This window comes from Penaeus japonicus, unplaced genomic scaffold (assembly GCF_977035675.1).
Source record: "Penaeus japonicus unplaced genomic scaffold, GWHDUDI00000001_assembly GWHDUDI00000039, whole genome shotgun sequence".
NCBI lineage: Eukaryota > Metazoa > Arthropoda > Malacostraca > Decapoda > Penaeidae > Penaeus > Penaeus japonicus.
In genome coordinates this window covers 18948765-18966264 of record NW_028234441.1, presented here as the reverse complement: position 1 = coordinate 18966264, position 17500 = coordinate 18948765, and the positions used below count along the sequence as shown (strand labels likewise).

At 43.3% G+C, this 17500-nt stretch overlaps 1 protein-coding gene across 1 annotated transcript in view; it reads left to right on the top strand.

Moving 5' to 3' along the window:
• Positions 1 to 17500, top strand: part of LOC122254571 (Exchange protein directly activated by cAMP) — a 49865-nt gene that overhangs the window by 24879 nt on the left and 7486 nt on the right. The window contains exons 9-14 of the mRNA XM_086533564.1: positions 1629 to 1805; positions 6515 to 6739; positions 9774 to 9918; positions 11978 to 12272; positions 14830 to 14976; positions 16329 to 16429. Of these exons, the coding sequence (XP_086389690.1) occupies positions 1629 to 1805; positions 6515 to 6739; positions 9774 to 9918; positions 11978 to 12272; positions 14830 to 14976; positions 16329 to 16429 (1090 nt within the window). The remainder of the gene's footprint in view (positions 1 to 1628; positions 1806 to 6514; positions 6740 to 9773; positions 9919 to 11977; positions 12273 to 14829; positions 14977 to 16328; positions 16430 to 17500) is intronic.

Genomic DNA, 17500 nt, shown 5'->3' with positions numbered 1-17500 from the left:
TGAGAGTAATAGAGAAAGAGAGAGAGAGAGAGAGGAAGAGTGAGAGAGAGAGAGAGAGAGAGTCTCTAAGAGAGAGAGAGAGAGAGAAAGAGAGTGAGAGAGAGAAAGAGAGATAAGGAAGAGAGAAGGAAGAGAGAGAGTGAGAGAGAATTAGAAAGGAGAAAGGAAGAGAGAGGAGCAGGGGTGAAGAAAGGGTTATGAGCATAGATATAGATAGTAAAAAAAGGAGAGTGTACGTGTGTGAGTGAGTGAGTGAGTATGTGTATGCGACTCTGTGTGTGACTGTGTGTCTGCGACTGTGTATGTGACTGTGTGTGTGTGACTGTGTGTGTGTGACAGTGTGTGTGTGACTGTGCGTGTGTGACTGTGTGTCTGTGACTGTGTATGTGTGACTGTGTGTCTGTGACTGTGTGTGTGTGACAGTGTGTGTGTGACTGTGTGTCTGTGACTGTGCGTGTGTGTGGCACCAAACCAACCCACCCACTTTCACAGAAAAACAAAAAGTCAAAAACATTGAACTAATCCTTCCTTTCTCCCGTCTCCCCCCCCCCCCTCTTCCCCCTCTCTCCCATCTCCCCCCCTTCCCCCATCTCTCCCCCCTCTTCCCCCTTTCTCCCTCTTCCCCCATCTCTCCCCTCTCCCCCTCTCCCCCTCTCCCCCTCTTCCCCCATCTCTCCCCCTCTTCCCCCATCTCTACCCCCTTCCCCCATCTCTCCCTTCTCCCCCTCTTCCCCCATCTCTCCCCCTCTTCCCCCATCTCTCCCCCTCTTCCCCCATCTCTACCCCCTTCCCCCATCTCTCCCCTCTCCCCCTCTTCCCCCATCTCTCCCCCTCTTCCCCCATCTCCCCCCTCTTCCCCATCTCTCCCCCCCTTCCCCCATCTCTCCCCCCTATCCCCCATCCCCCTTCCCCCATCTCTCTCCCCTCTCCCCCTCTACCCCCATCTCTTCCCCATCTCTCCCCCCTCCTCTCCCCCACCTTCCACAATCTCTTCCCCCATCTCTCCCCCATCTCTTCTCCCCTATCCCCCTCTTCCCCCATCTCTCCCCTCTTCCCCCACCTCTCCCCCATCTCTTCTCCCCTATCCCCCTCTTCCCCCATCTCTCCCCTCTTCCCCCTCTTCCCCCATCTCTCCCCCTCTACCCCCATCTCTTCCCCATCTCTCCCCCCTCCTCTCCCCCACCTTCCCCAATCTCTTCCCCCATCTCTCCCCCATCTCTTCTCCCCTATCCCCCTCTTCCCCCATCTCTCCCCTCTTCCCCCTCTTCCCCCATCTCTCCCCCTCTCCCCCTCTTCCCCTCTACCCCCCTCTTCCCCCATCTCTCCCCCTATCCCCCTCTCCCCTATCTCTCCCCCCTATCCCCATCTCTCCCCCTCTTCCCCCTATCCTCTCCCCCCTCTACCCCATATCCCCATCTCTCCCCCTCTTCCCCCTATCCCCTATCACCCTCTTCCCCCCTCTCCCCCCCCCCGTCTTCCCCCATCTCTCCCCCTATCCCCCATCTCTCCCCCCTCTTCCCCCTCTTCCCCCATCTCTCCCCTATCCCCTCTCTTCCCCCCCCTTCCTCCATCTCTCCCCCCTCTTCCCCCCTCTCCCCCCATCTCCCCCTCCCCCTTCCCCCCTCCAGAGCCGCCACCATCGTCCTGAACGAGGACAACTGCCACTTCCTCCGAGTTGACAAGGGCGACTTCAACCGAATCCTGCGGGACGTCGAGGCCAACACCGTCCGCCTCAAGGAGCACGGTCAGGATGTGCTGGTCCTCGAGAAGATATCCTCCAACGCCCACACGCACTCGCACTACAAGTAAGGATTTGGGTGGGGGGAGGTGGGAGGGTTGGGGAGGTGGGTGAGGGGGGGTGAGGGTTGGGGGGAAGGGGAAGGGGGGAGTTGGGGAGGTCTGGGTTGAGGAGGGGTGGGGAGGTGGCGCGAGGTCCGGTGGTAGAGCGCCGGTTGGGGGAGGTGGGGAAGGGTGGAGGACAGGAGGGTGAGTGAGGCGGGGCGGTGATGGAGATTGGCGCGGGACAAAGGGGAAGGGGGGAGGTGGGGAGGTGGTGGGAGGGTGAGGAGGTGGGAGGTGGTGGGAGGGTGGGAGGGTTGGGAGAGGAGGAGGGTGGGAGGTGGGAGGGTTGGGGAGGGGGTAGGCGGGTGGGGAGGAGGAGGAGGGTGTGTGTGTGTGTGTGTGTGTGTACGTATGTACACTCTCTGTCTCTCTCTCTCTCTCTCTCTCTCTCTCTCTCTCTGTCTGTCTGTCTGTCTCTCTTTCTCTGTCTGTCTGTCTGTCTCTCTCTCTCTCTCTCACTCTCTCTCTCTCTCTCTCTCTCTCTCTCTCCATCTCCTTCTCTCTCATCTCGTCATCTCGTCTCATCTCTCTCTCTCTCCCTCTCTCTCTACTCTTCCCTCCCTCCCTCGCTCCCTCCCCCCCTTCCGTCTCTCTCTTTCTCTCACTCTCTCTCTCTCTCGCCTCTCTCTCTCTCTCTCTCCATCTCTCTCTCTCTCTCTCTCCTCTCGCGCTCTCTCTCCGCTCTCTCTCTCTCTCTCTCTTTTTCTCTACTCTCTCTCTCGTCACTCACATATCACTCTCTCTCTACCCCTCTCTCGCTCCTCCCTCCCTTCGCACGCCTCCCTCCCTCCCCCCCCCGTCTCGCTCTCTCTCGCTCTCTCTCTCTCTCTCTCTCTCGCTCCCTCTCTCTCTCTCGCTCTCTCGTTCACCCTCCCAACCTCGCTCGCTCTCTCTCTCTCCTCTCTCTCGCCTCTCTCTCTCTAATAACTCACTATCTATCGATCTTTCTCTCTCACGGCCCCCCCTCTCTCAACTCTCTCTCTACACTCTCTCGCTCTCATCTCTCCCTCGCAACTCCCTCCCTCTCTCTCGCCCCTCACTCTCCCCTTTCTCTCTCTTTCTCTCTCTCTCTTCTCTCGCTCGCTCTCTCTCTCCTCTCTTCTCTCTCTCTCTCATCTCCACTCTCTCTCTCTCATCTCCACCCTCTCTCTCTCTCCTCTCAACTCGCTCTAGCTCTCTCTCTACATCTCACTCTATCACTCTCTGTCTCTCTCTCTCTGTCCTCTCAACTAATCTGCTCTCTCCCTTTCCCCCCCCCCAACCCCTCGCTCATCTCTCCTCAACTCTCTCATACTACTACACTCTCCGCTTCTCTCTCCATCTCTCTCTCAAAAATTCCTCGTCTCTCTCTCTCTCTTTGTCGCTCTGTCTCTCCATCTCTCTCTCTCTCTCTCTCCTCTCTCTCTCCTCTCTCAACTCTCTCACTCTCTTCTCTCTCTCCTCTCTCTCCTCCTCTCTCCGCCGCTCTCATCCTCTCTCTCTCTCTCTATATATATATATATATATTGATAATAGATAGATATATATATATAATATATATATTATATATATATATTCACTCATTCTTTCTCTCCCACTTTCTCTCTCTCTTTCTCTCTCTCTCTCCTTCCTCTCTCTTCTCTCATCTCTCTCCCTCTTTCTCTCTCATCCTCTCCTCTCTCTCTCTCTCGCCCTGTTCTCTCTCTTCTCTCTCTCTCCCGCCCTCCCTCCCTCCCACCTCCTCCCTCTCTCTGTCTCTCTCTCCTCCCTCTCCTCCCTCCCTCTCTCTGTCGCTCTTTTTCTCTCTCTCTCTCTCTATCTATCTAGCTATCTCTCTCTCTCTCTCCCCCTCTCTCTCTCTCGATCTCCATCTCTCTCTCTCTCTCTCTCTCTCTCTCTCTCTCTCTCTCTCTATCTATCTCTCTCTCTCTCTCTATCTCTCTCACCCCTCCTCACTCTATATCTCTCTCTTTCTCTCTATCTATCTATCTATCTCTCTCACCCCCTCCCCAATCTTTCTCTCTCTCTCTATCTCTCTATCTCTCTCCCTCTCTCTCTCCCTCTCTCTCTCCCCCTCACTCTCCCTCTTTCTCTCTCTTTCCGTCACTCTCTCTCTTTCTCTCTCTCCCTCTTCTCTCCTCTCTCCATCTCCTCTCGCCTCTCTCTCTCTATCCTCTCTCTCCTCTCTTCTCTCCTCTCTTCTCCTCTCTCTCTCTCTCTCTCTCTGCTCTCTCTCTCTTCTCTCTCTTCTTCTCTGTCTCTCTCCTTCTGCTGTCTCTCTCTCTCTCTCTCTCTCCCATCCCCCCCCCCCTCTCTCTCTCTCTCCCACTCTCTCTCTCTATCTCTCTTTCTCTCTCTCTCTCTCCCTCTCTCTCTCTCTCTCTCTCTCTCTCTCTCTATCTCTCTCTCTGTGTCTCTCTCTCTCTCTTCGCCATCCCTCTTCTCTCTCCTCCGTCTCTCTCTCTCTCATCGTCTCTCTCTCTCTCTCTCTTCTCTATAGATAGAATATATATATATAATATATATATATATATATAGATATATATAGATATTATCTTGCGTTCTCTCCTCTTTCTCTCTCTCTTCTCTCTCTCTCTCTCTCTCCTCTCTCCCCGCTTTCTCTCTCTCTCTCTCCCCTCCCGTCCCTCCCTTCCTCCCTCGCTCTGTCTCTCTCTCTCTCCCTCACCCAGCACCTCCCTCCCTTCTCTCTGTCCTCTCTTTCTCTCTTCGCTCTCTCCTCTCGCTCCTCTCTCTCTCTCTCCTCTCTCTCTCTTCTCTCTCTCTCTCATCTCTCTCTCTCTCTCTCTCTCTCTCTATCTCTCTCTGCTCTCTCTCTCTCTCTCTCTCTCTCTCTCTCGCTCTCTTATATATTATATATATTATATATATATATGATATAGTATATTTATATTTTTTATATTATATATATATATATCGTTCTCTCCCTTCCCCCCCCTCCTCTCTCTCTCTCTCTCTCCCCTCACTCCCCCCTCCCTCCCTCCCTCCCTCCCTCTCCTCTCCCTCCCTCCTCCCCTCCCTCCCTACCTCCCTCCCTCCATCTCTCCTCCTCCTCCTCCCTTCCATCCTCGCCTCCTTCTCTCTCTCTCCTCCTCTCTCTCTCCTCCTCTCTCTCTCCTCCCTCCCCTCTCTCCCTCCTCCCCCCTCTCTCTCTCTCTCTCTCTCCCTCCCTCCTACTCCTCCTCCCTCCCTCTCCCTCTCCCTCCCTCCTTCCCTCCCTCCCTCTCTCTCCTCCTCTTCCTCCTCCTCCTCCTCTCTCTCGCCCTTTTGTCTCTCCCTTTTTCCACTCGATTTTTTTCTCCTCCTCCTCTATACAAATATGAATGTAAAAAAAAGGTGATGTTTGAGACATGGCGTGGCTTCAGCTTCTGTTCCCACGTCCTGTTGCTAGGTGGAAAAGGAGGAGGTGGAAGAGGTGGAAGATGATGAATAGAGGGGATGTGAGAAACGAGAGGAGAATGGGGAGAGGAGGAAGTGTTGATGAAAAAAGAAGTGGAGTAGGTGTAAGAGGAGAGAGGGGTGGAGGATAAAGAGATTATCAATAGCAGCTTAAAGAGTGGAAGTAAATGGAGGTGGCGGGAGATGAAGGCGTTGGAGACACGTGAAAAAAAAGACACACACACACACACACAAATACACACACACACACACACACACACACACACACACACACACACACACTAACATATATAATATAAATATATATATAATATAATATATTTATATATATATATAAATAGTATATATATTTATAGATATATATAGATAATATATATATTATAGATATATGTTATGGTGGTGTGTTGTGTGGTGTTTTCATGTAGATGTGTGTGTGTGTGTGTGTCAGTGTGTGTGTGTGTGTGTGTACGTATATATATGTGTATACATATACATATACACATTCCGTTACTACGCAATTGTACTGCGACATGACCGGTTAATTGATCCTCATTAACTTACAGAGAGAGGACAATTGCAGGCTGATTAATTATGTGAAGTAATTAGAGAGAGATGACTGATAAACAGCTGAATGTTTCGTTATGATGAATCTTGCTACTTGTATATTGAGATGTTTCCTTTCCTGTTGGTTACTTATATCATTTAAATATTATCTTTTTTTTTTAACCTAGTCAAATAATGTTGAATAAGTATCTTGAGTTCGGCATACGTAATTATTTTTTTTAATGATTTTATCTCAAGTTATTTAATCTCAGTTATATATTTTTTTCTAAATTGATTACTATCTTATCTTCCTCTTTCTTCGTCTTAATTTCACATTCTAACATATTTTATAGACTTCTTTATAAACATCGTTCGAATGTTAGAATATAATTCAAAATCGCCCTTGTGAATTAACATCACCAGACCTTCTATATAACATTAATTTGCATATCTTGTGAACATCTCCAAAGGAATATTTAATTTATTTTAATATTTTCTCTCATTTTGTTTTATTTTGATTTGATTTAACCCTCATTTTATTTTTTATTTTGATTTAAATTTGACATTCATTCTAACATTTCCTTTATTCTTAGCATAGCATTATGATTTGTTGACATTAAATTAATATGGGCCAAAAATCATTTAATTAACCACCTGCCCTATTTTAACATTTCAAAATCACCCCCACCCATTTCTCCCCCATTTAACCCCCCCCCCCTCCCTCCCCCACCAGGTACACCGTCATGTCCGGAACGCCCCAGAAGATGCTTGAACACCTGCTGGAGACGCGGCTAGATGGGCGTCGAGGGAGCGTGGGCGGCGGCGGGGGCAGTGACCTCCCTGACCTGCCCTTGAGGCGCTGTGACCTGGCTTCGATGGACTTGTTCCTGGATGACTTCCTCTTGACCCACATCGTGTTTATGCCCTATGCCCAGCTGACGCAGGAGCTTCTTAGACAATATCCTTTTATTAGCATTGTTATTAATGGGATTATTAGCGTTAGCGTTAGTTATCATTGGTGGTATTATTATTATTGATATCATCATTGTTGTTATTATTATTGTTATTATTATCAATATCGTCATTATTATCATTCTCATTATTAGTATTATTGTTTTTATTAGTATTATTATTAACATCATTATTATCATTATTATCAATATCATCATTATTATCATTCTCATTATTAGTATTATTGTTTTCATTAGTATTATTATTAACATCATTATTATCATTATTATCAATATCATCATTATTATCATTCTCATTATTAGTATTATTGTTTTCATTAGTATTATTATTAACATCATCACTGTTATCATTTTTATCATTATTATCACTATTGTCGTTGTTATTACTATTAATCTTGTTTATCACCATTAGTGATAGTTGCAGTTGTAGTAGTATTGTTGCTGTTGTTGTTATTGTTCTTTGCATAATTGTTGCTAATAATCTTTACATCATCACCATTCTGATTGTTATTCCTATTGTTCTTACTGCTGTTATTATCATTATTACTATTATCATTATCATTATTATGATTATCATCTACTGTTCTTGATTTTACAAGGTTCTGAAAGAGAAAGAGAAAGAAAAAAGAGAAATAGATATAAATATATATATACATACATATATATATATATATATAAATATATATATATATATATATATATATATATAGAAAGATGTATAGATACATAGATAGATGCATTTTATATATATAGATATATATATATATGTATATATATATATATATATATATATATGTATTATATATGTATATGTATATAAACATGGAGAGAGAGAGGAGGATATATATAATTATATATAGAGATATATAGAAGATTTATTAGAGAATATAGATGAGCGAGAGAGAGGAGTGAGGAGGAGTGAGAGTGAGAGAGAGAGCAGAGAGAGAGATAGATAGAGAGGGACAGACGAGAGAGACACAGAAGTGAGAGTGAGAGAGAGAGAGAGAGAGAGAGAGAGAGAGAGACAGACAGACAGACACAGAGAGAGAGAGAGACAGAGACAGAGAGAAAGAGAGAGAGAATGTTTGCATGTAACCGTTCTTTCTCCCCCTCCTTTTATCCACCTCTCTCTCTTGCTCCCTTTTGTTTTCAACATGAATTCAAGCTCAATAAAAACGGGCCAAAAATATCCACCTGCAATATATATGCTCCCGTTTTCTTCAACATAGTGAGTGAAAGAGAGAGAGAGAGGGGGGAGAGAGAGCGAGAGAGAGAGAGAGAGAGAGAGAGAGAGAGGAGTAGAGTGTTGAGTGTGAGAGAGAGAGATAGTCAGACGGGAAAGAGGATAGAGAGAAAGGGGAGTAAAGCAGGCGGATGTGAGAGAGAGAGAGAGAGAGAGAGAATGTGGAGAGAGAGAGAGGAGTCAGAAGACGGAAAGAGAGAGATGAGAAAAGAGTGGTCAAGAGGCGGGCGAGAGAGAGAGAGAGAGCGAGAGAGAGAGAGAGAGTCGGCGAGGAGAGAGAGAGAGAGAGAGAGAGAGAGAGAGAGAGAGAGAGAGAGAGAGAGAGAGAGAGAGTGAATGAGTGAGTGAGAGAGAGAGAGAATCAGACAGACGGAAAGAGATAGAGAGAAAGGGAGAGTCAAGCAGGCGGAGAGAGAGAGAGAGAGAGAGAGAGAGAGAGAGAGAGAGAGAGAGAGAGAGAGAGAGAGTGGACGTATTAGAGAGAGGATTGATTGAGAGAGAGAGAGAGAGGATAGGGGAGAGAACGGAGGAGAGAGAGAGAGAGAGAGAGAATCAGACAGACGGAAAGAGAGAGAGAGAGAATCAAACAGGCGGAGAGAGCGAGACCGAGCGAGTGAGAGAGAGATAGATAGATAGATAGATAGACAGAGAGAGAGAGAGAGAGAGAGAGAGAGAGAATCAGACAGACAAACAGACAGACAAGAGAGGGCAATGTAATCAACACTTCTGAATTCGCCGCCAAAGACGAAGAGACAAACAGACAGAGGTAAACCAAATCCTAGCTCATGAAAAGGGCCACGTTTTCTAATCAAGAATGGAGGAAGAGAAGAAGGAAAATGAGGAAAAAAGAAATAGAGGAAGGAGGAAGAGGAGAAAGAAGAAGACAAAAGATGGTGATAATTACGAAAATGATAATAATTTTAACAATAGGAAGGAAATGTAACGGTATTCTTGGTACTTAGTAATTATTGGTGATGATGGTTTAACAACTAACTACAGTAGGAACAGATTCATCCATGATTCAGCTCAACCAATAACAACAACAGCCTCAACCACAATCAACAAACATTATTTACAACACAACCGCAATTATAAAAAGAAAAACAGTCAGCAACTACCATTACCACCCACACTACACTCACACCACCCACCACAATCTACACCCACCACAATCTACACCCACCACAAACACAAACCACACCACCACACACCACAAACCAACCCACAAAGCCACCACACCATCACACCAACAAACCACACCCACCACATACCCACCACACACCACACCACACACTCACACCCCTACACCACACTACACCACACTACACCCACACCACACTCACAAACCCACCACATACCCACCAAATACCCACCACAAACCAACCCATAAACCACACACCCTCAAACCACACTACACCCACACCACAAACCAACCCACACACCACACCACAAACCCACCCACAAACCACACACACTCACACCCCCACACCACAACCCACACCACACCACGCACCACACACTCACAAACCCACCACACACACTCACACCACACCACACACCACAAACCAACCCTCAAACCACCCCACCCCCACAAACCCACCACACACACTCACACCACACCACACACCACAAACCAACCCTCAAACCACACACTCACACCACACAACCACACCCCCACATCCCCACACCACAAACCACAAACCCACCAACCCACACCAACCCACCACCCCCCGCACCACCTTACCACCTCACGACCTTCCTTAACCCACTCCCTCCACCTACCGAATCGACAGCCAAAGCAACAGTCAAGACGACCTGTTCATCGTGGCCTGTAAACGGCGGGTCATCCACTTCGTCCACCGTTGGGTCATGACCATCAGGACCCCGGTCTTCACCAACCCTTCGGCGGCGCAGTTCTTGCAGGTGAGGCCAGGTTTTTGTAAGGGGAGGGGGAGAGGGGAGGAGGAGGGGTGGGAGAGGGGGGGTTGGAAGGGGGAAAGGGAGGGGGAGGGGTGGGTGGGGAGAGGGGAGGGGGAGGGGGGGGGGAGGGGGGAGGGGAAAGGGAGAGGGGAGGGGAAAAGGGAGAGGGGGAGGGATGAGAGGGGAGAGGGGAGGAGGAGGGAAGATCTTGCAGTCTTGTAGGTGAGGTTTCGTAAGGGTGGAGGAGGGGGAGATCTTGCAGTTCTTGTAGGTGAGGTTTTCGTAAGGGGAGGGGGAGAGGGGAGTGGGAGAGGGAGGGGAAAGGGGAGAGGGAGGGTGAGGGGAGGGGGGAGGGGAAGAGGGAGAGGGGAGTGGGAGAGGGAGGGGGGGAAGGGAAGGGGTAGGGGAGAGGGGAGGGGAGGGGCTGGGGTGCGGGTAAGAAGAGTGGAGAGGGTAGAGGGAGTGGGTAGGGGTTGGAGGGAAGGGGAGGAGGGGAGGAGAAAGGAGAGGGGGGGTGGGGGAGAAGGGGGAGTGTGGGAGGCTCTCCCTCCGGGTTTTTGGGAGGGTAGGGTGGTTAGGGTGGTTTGGGGTTAGGGATTTTAGGGTATTTAAGTTGTTTGGGGGAAAAGGGTGTTCTGAAGATAGGGTTGGAGGTTGGGGTTTTTTTTTTAAGGAGGGTTTAAAGGGAAAAAGAAAAACACATACAGGGATTTTAGGGTATTTAAGACTCCAACAGTGGGGATTTTGAGAGTGTTTTGAAGGGGTTGGAGGTTTAAGGGGTTAGAGGGGTTATTTTTTTAAGGAGGGTTAAAGGGAAAAAAAAAGACAAAAACATTGACGTAAATTCACGACTCCAACAGTAAGCTTCAAGTAATCCATTAATCTTTTGATCAGATTATTAACATGCTATTAAATCCATAAGTCTGAGAGTATGATAAATTCAAAGAAAAATCAACACAAAACAGACTGGCAAAAAAAAAAAAGAAAAAAAAAGACAGAAATCATGCATTAAACCACAGCCAATTAATAAAACTTTCAATCTAATTACGAACAAGCGATTAAACAGGAACATAAATCATGCACAGATTCCCTTTCCCTGCAACAGCTGGAATTCACTAATGAAATTGCTCTGGCGAGTTCATGTAATTCATGAGATTCTATAGATAGTTTGGTCTGATGAAGCCTCTGTTTTTCTTGTTTGTGTTTTTTGTTTTTGTTTTTTGTTTTTGTTTTTGTTTTCCGGTTGTTGGTTTTGTTTACGTGGGTTGGTTGTTGTATTTTTGTGTATTTTTTTCATAGGGGATTTGATAGGATGGTTATGTCTGTAAAATCAGAAGTATTCGGGTATTTGTTTATTTGTTTGTTTGTTTTAGGTCACGTTGTTTAATTTCCTTTTCTATCTACCCTCTTTCACTCCTTTCCCTGCTACCACCCGCGTCTCCTTTCCTTGCCATACCCGTCCTCCCCCTTGCCACCTCCGACCCGACCCTACCCCCCCCCCCACCTCACACCGAACCCAAAACCCAACCTTCTTGCTTTCCCCCAACGCAACCCACCAACGTTCTCCCTTCGCCTCTCTCCTTCAATTCCTCCCTCAAAACTCCTTCCCCGTCCCCTTATAACCCACCCAACCTTCCACCTCCCTCCACCTTTTACAAAACCCCCATCCTCCTCCACCTCCTTCCCCTTCGAAAACCTATCTTCCCCCCCACCCCCCTCCATATACATCCTATATCTCCCACCACCCCTCACCTCCAAATCTCCTTACTTTTTCCTCCACCCTTCCACAAAACCCCACACCTCCAACGCCTCCCACCCTTTCCTTCCACTCCCCTCCACAAAACCCCACACCCCACCCACCCCTCCTCCAACGCCACCCCCCTCTTCCACCTCCCTCCACAAAACCCCACACCTTAAACCCCCCTCCTCAACCCGACCCCCCTCTTCCACCCCCCTCTCCCACCCCCCTCCACAAAACCCCACACCTTAACCCCCACCCCCCCCTCCACAAAACCCCCCACCTTAACCCCTCCCCCCCCCCCACCTCACCCCAAACCAACAGACCCTCCAAGAAGAAGTAGCGCGCGACATGGAGACCTTCGGGTCGGCCCTCCGCGAGGAAGCAGGTCTCATGCTTAGCGTAGCTGACGCCCTCGAGAGGCACGAGCGAGACGGGTCGGCTGCGGGCGTGAACAAGTGGAAACTCCCGACCAGCGGCCGACCAATCAGCCTCTTCGGGGTCTCGTCCCATGAGGATTCCGTGGAGCCGCACAGGATGATGAGAGCGCAGGATGACAGTAAGGGCGGCAGCTTGACACCGGATAGTTCTGTGTCGCACCTTTTGATGTCGTCTTCTGGTAATGTATTTTGAGCTCTCTCTCGCTCTTTCTCTTCATATATTTCATCTCTGGTTTATTTCTTTATTGGTCTTTCTACTGTTGGGAATCATTTGGTTTAATGTTTAAATCTGGAGTAATGTCTTGCTTGGTTCAGATTACATTTTTGGGTTGGGTTAGGCAAGGTACAGAAATTACTTTAGTCTACCCATCTGGGAGAAAAGTTAAAGAAAACGGAGTCGAAAGAAAAACGACATTTTTTTTTTTTTTCATTTATTTATTTTTCTAAAGGGAAAAACGCCAACATTTAGTAGAATGACCAATAGAAATACATTATTATTTTTCAAGTGCATCATAGGTTAGTCATATCTTTTAGAAATATCTCCTTTGGCTTGGATTAATGTAATGCAAGAGTAAATAATTCTATCACTTCACTCAATGTAAGAATAACTTCCTTTATTTTTTCCTTCTCTGTAATTAATTCATTTCCTTTTACTTGAAGTGCTGAGGTTAGAGTAGCTTTTGTTTCGTGTGTTTTCCTGTTGTTTCATTCTGTGCAAATATTGCTGATCACTTGCTGTCCGAATTTGCAATTAACAAATTTGCGACCGACCGTGTGAAATTAAACTCTCAAACGTATGTTAAATGTATTTAAATGTCTGAAAAATAACAGTATTCTTGATGGTCATAATGGTAACGATATTGATGAGGATAATGATAACAATCATAATGATAAGAATAATAACGTTAGTAATGATAATGATTATAATGATGATACAACTATTACTACTACTAATACTACTACTACTACTAATAATAATAATAATAATGATAATGATAATAATAATGATAATAATAATGATAATGATAATGATAATAATAATAATGATAATAATAATAATAATGATAATACTACTACTAATAATGATAATAATAATGATAATGATAAATAAATATGTGCTTATGCATTTAACAAAATACACAAAAGCTGTTTACTAAGAGATTAGACTAAGGTTAATTAACTTGATATGATACTTTTCACACTCCTTATGTGTGTGTGAGTTTTTGTATATGTATATATTGATTTTTATAATCACCTATGAAATTGAAACATAAATAACTTTACCTTAAATTATAGAAATATTATGAAAAAAGTATGTGTATATATGTAGTTACATATATATATAATATATATATATATATATATATATATATATATATAATATATAATGACACACACGCGCGCGCGCACACACACATATAAACTCACACACACACACACACACACACACACACACACACACACACACACACACAACATTATACAAATCATATATATATATATATATATATATATTATATATATATATATATATATATATATATATATATATATATATATATATATATATATATATATACATATAGCTAAAAATTCGGACAGTCAAAAAAAAAAAAAAAAAAAAAGGAAAAAAAAAAAGACATCAGCACTTCGCAATGCTATACAATAATGTCCTTGTGTTTTAGAATCTGTTAGAACTAGTGTTTAATTGCTTTATGTTGTTGTCTGTTGCAATATTGCTTAAAGTTTGAAATGTTTAAATGACTTAGGAAGTTTAGTCTGAATAATCTAGACAGCGGCTATTGTGAATTTCCATTGTGTATTTTCTTTCTTCGTTTTTAGAATTCTCTTCTTTCTTGTATATATTTTCCGTTCTATGTCCCTTTTTCAATTTCTTCTTTCGTTATTTAGATCACATTGATATTCTGTTCCTTGTAGTTTATATATTCTATATTTCTATATCTTCTAAGAATTTATGAATAAAAAAAAAAAAACTTATTTTCAATAAGGATTCGAAGTCATTTCTATGAATCGTTTTTTTTTTTTTCTCTCTCTCTCTCTCTCTCTCTCTTTTCTTTCGTTATTATTTTTTTTTTTATCATAAACACGAATGCAAATGATCAAGGAAGGGCAACTCTCTGCAATTAATTATTTTGCCAAATGCAAATTAGTTCAAAATGTCTCGGTTGTCAAGAGAACGCGATCATTTCTCCTCCAAACAAAATTTCTCTTGATAAATATCTGATTAACAATATTTTAAATATTTTTTTTAATAATGTGGTATCACTTTTCCTTATTAACTTACTTGTTTACTTAATCATTTTATTAGTTCAGTTCAGTTTAGAGAGAGAAGCATATGTAAAGTTTTTTTTTTTTTTTTTTTTTTTTTTTTAGCTTTGAATTCGTGGACACTTCTTTTCCTTGACATGGTTACATTTCGTTCAATTACGCTCATCAATATTTATTTTTATTTATTTATTTTTACTTGATAATAGTCATGGATAGATGTCATTAGTGTATCTGTCTCTTACCGACTGACACAAATGGAATTCCTAATTTTAGACGTCGAGAAAATTCACGTAAAAAAACACGTAACACAGTTGCTCTTTCTTGAGAGATAATCTTCGATACCACTTATGAAAACAATTTCATCGTGAAAGAAAAAAACAAAAAAAAGAAAAAACAAAAAAACAATCCAGTGATTTTAATTTCCCTTTCCCATTCTCTTTCGAACAGTAATCTTCCGGGTCTATTGCGCCGATCACACTTACTGCACCCTGAGATTCACCCTTCAGACGACCAGCGACACCATTAAGCGATCGGCAGCAGATAAATTAGGCTTGAGGTTGGAGCATCTCCTGTTGGTCGAACTCAAGTCCAATGGTAAGGATTTTTTTGAGTCTCCCCTAAACCTCGCTTCCCTGAGACCCTTTTCTGTTGCTCGTGTTTTTTTTTTTTTTTTCTTTTTTTTATGACGGTGGAATAAAAATAGATTAAGATTCTTTTGGGGTTTCTCATTTCTTTTATTATTATTGTTATTATCATTTTTATTATTGATCTAATCTGTGGTTTTAATTAACTTGCTTTCAGGCACACACGAACATTAAGAAAACAAACAAGGACATATATATGTTTATTAGTGTATTGTAACGACTAATCTGTTTGTTTCAAAATTCAAAATCACACACAGACACCCACGCCCTACGGCTGTATTGCAAATGAAATGAGATTCACTTCAGAAAAGAAAAAAAAAACGAAAAAAAAAACCGTAAAGTACCATCTAGGAAATAATTATCTTTCAATAATAGACACTTATTGAAGATTTCCTTTTTTTTCTCTCACGATAGTATTTCCAGTCTGTTGAATATCAATATATTAGTTATTTGAAATATCAAGAAAATATTGGTTAATTAAAGGTTGCATTTGAAGGATTTTAAATGTTTTTATTTATTTTTTTTTTTTTTTTTTTTTGTGTGTGTGTGTGACTTATTCACTCTATCAGAATCTCTCTTCGTGTGTGCGTATGTGTGTGTGTGTGTGAATGTATAGATATACGAACACTTATTATACATTATTATTACTTATTATACATTACATACACGACTGCGAGATATGCTTCTGCTTTTAAGTAATTCCATGCAGACTTTTCCCCCCTTTTCCAGTGGTATTTTTAAAGAGTAATACATTTTGTCAGGATTTAACATACGGATTTGATGGTAATCTTTGCGTAATTCTTCGTGAATTTCTATTTTTTTCATTTTTACTTAACTGGTTTATCAAATAATTATGCCAGCCCGAATTCGATAAATCGATATGTCCTCATTAATCGGGTATATATAGATATATATATACCCACTCATCATTAAAGATATATAATTAATTAAATTTTGGAAAAGTGCATAACGTCAATTATGAAAGAGTTCTTAAACTACTAAATCAGTATCATTTTATGATTTTATTGGATCGTAGGTCATTGTCTGTTCATCTTATTTGTCCTTGAATGATTTTAAGTGTGTGTGTGTGGTTGTGCGTAAGTGTGTGTGTAAGTGTGTGTGTGTGTGCGTAAGTGTGTAAGTGTGTGTGTGTGTGTGTGTGTGTAAGTGTGTGTGTGTGTAAGTGCGTAAGTGTGTGCGTAAGTGTGTAAGTGTGTGTAAGTGTGTGCGTGCATATGTTTCTTTCATCAGCGTGTCTCCTGACCTCACTCTCTTCCCCCCTCCCCCCTCCCTCCCCCTCAGGCGAAGTGATCACCCTAAGAGACAAGGAGGTGTGTCCCCCTACCGGCCTGAGCCTCAACGGCCGCCTCTTCGTCTGCCACAAGGACCACCTCGATGCTCTGGTGAGGATTACGTGATGGTGGTGATGGTGATAGTGGTGGTGATTGTGGTGGTGGTGATTGTGGTGTTACTACTGTTAGTGGTGATGATGGTGTTAGTGGTGATTGTGGTGATGGTGTTAGTGGTGGTGGTGATGGTGATTGTGGTGTTACTACTGATAGTGGTGGTGGTGATGGTGTTACTACTATTAGCGGTGGTGATGGTGATTGTGGTGGTGTTAGTGGTGGTGATGGTGATTGTGGTGGTGTTAGCGGTGGTGATGGTGATTGTGGTGGTGTTAGTGGTGGTGATGGTGATTGTGGTGGTGGTGATGTTACTGTAAAGGTGTTGATGTGGTAGTTGGTGATACTGTTGCTAAGGTGGCGTTACTGTTGGTGCTGGTGCCACTGTTGATGGTGGTAGTGTAACTGTTGTTATTGTGTTACTGTTAGTGGTGGTGATGGTGTTGTTAGTATTATTGTTATTATTTCTATTTATGTCTGTGTTACTGTTGACGGCGGTGTTACTGTTACTTATGTTGCTACTGTTTATGATTGTGTTGCTAATTCTGTTATTGTTGTTATTTGATACTGGTATTGTTGGTAATATTGTCGTTGTTGTTTTGTTGTTTGTAATAGTGATAATGAGGATAGTGAATACTGTTATTAGTGTTAGGATGAAAGTGATGATGACTATAGTGTTTATTGTTGTTAGGGTGATGACAGTAGTGACGTTAGTGATAAATACGAGAATAGGGATAGTTAATAAGCATAAAGTTCATAACTGTTGTTAGTATGATAGTCATTACTCAGCACCATAAGTATGTCGCTCACTATTAGTAGTAGTGATAGCACCATCATCGCTATACCATTATTATTATCATCATTTATGGTGTATGGTGAAAGTGATAGTGAAGAGGAATAGTGTGTTTGTTTGTACACTATACTCCATGATATCTTGTACAATCAAAATTGATTGTATATGTAAAATAGGCATTTTTTTAGATTTCTTCAGAATAAAAAAATGTAGGTATATATAAATATATATTTATACATAATTGTATGTATATTCATATAGATATATGTGTATATATA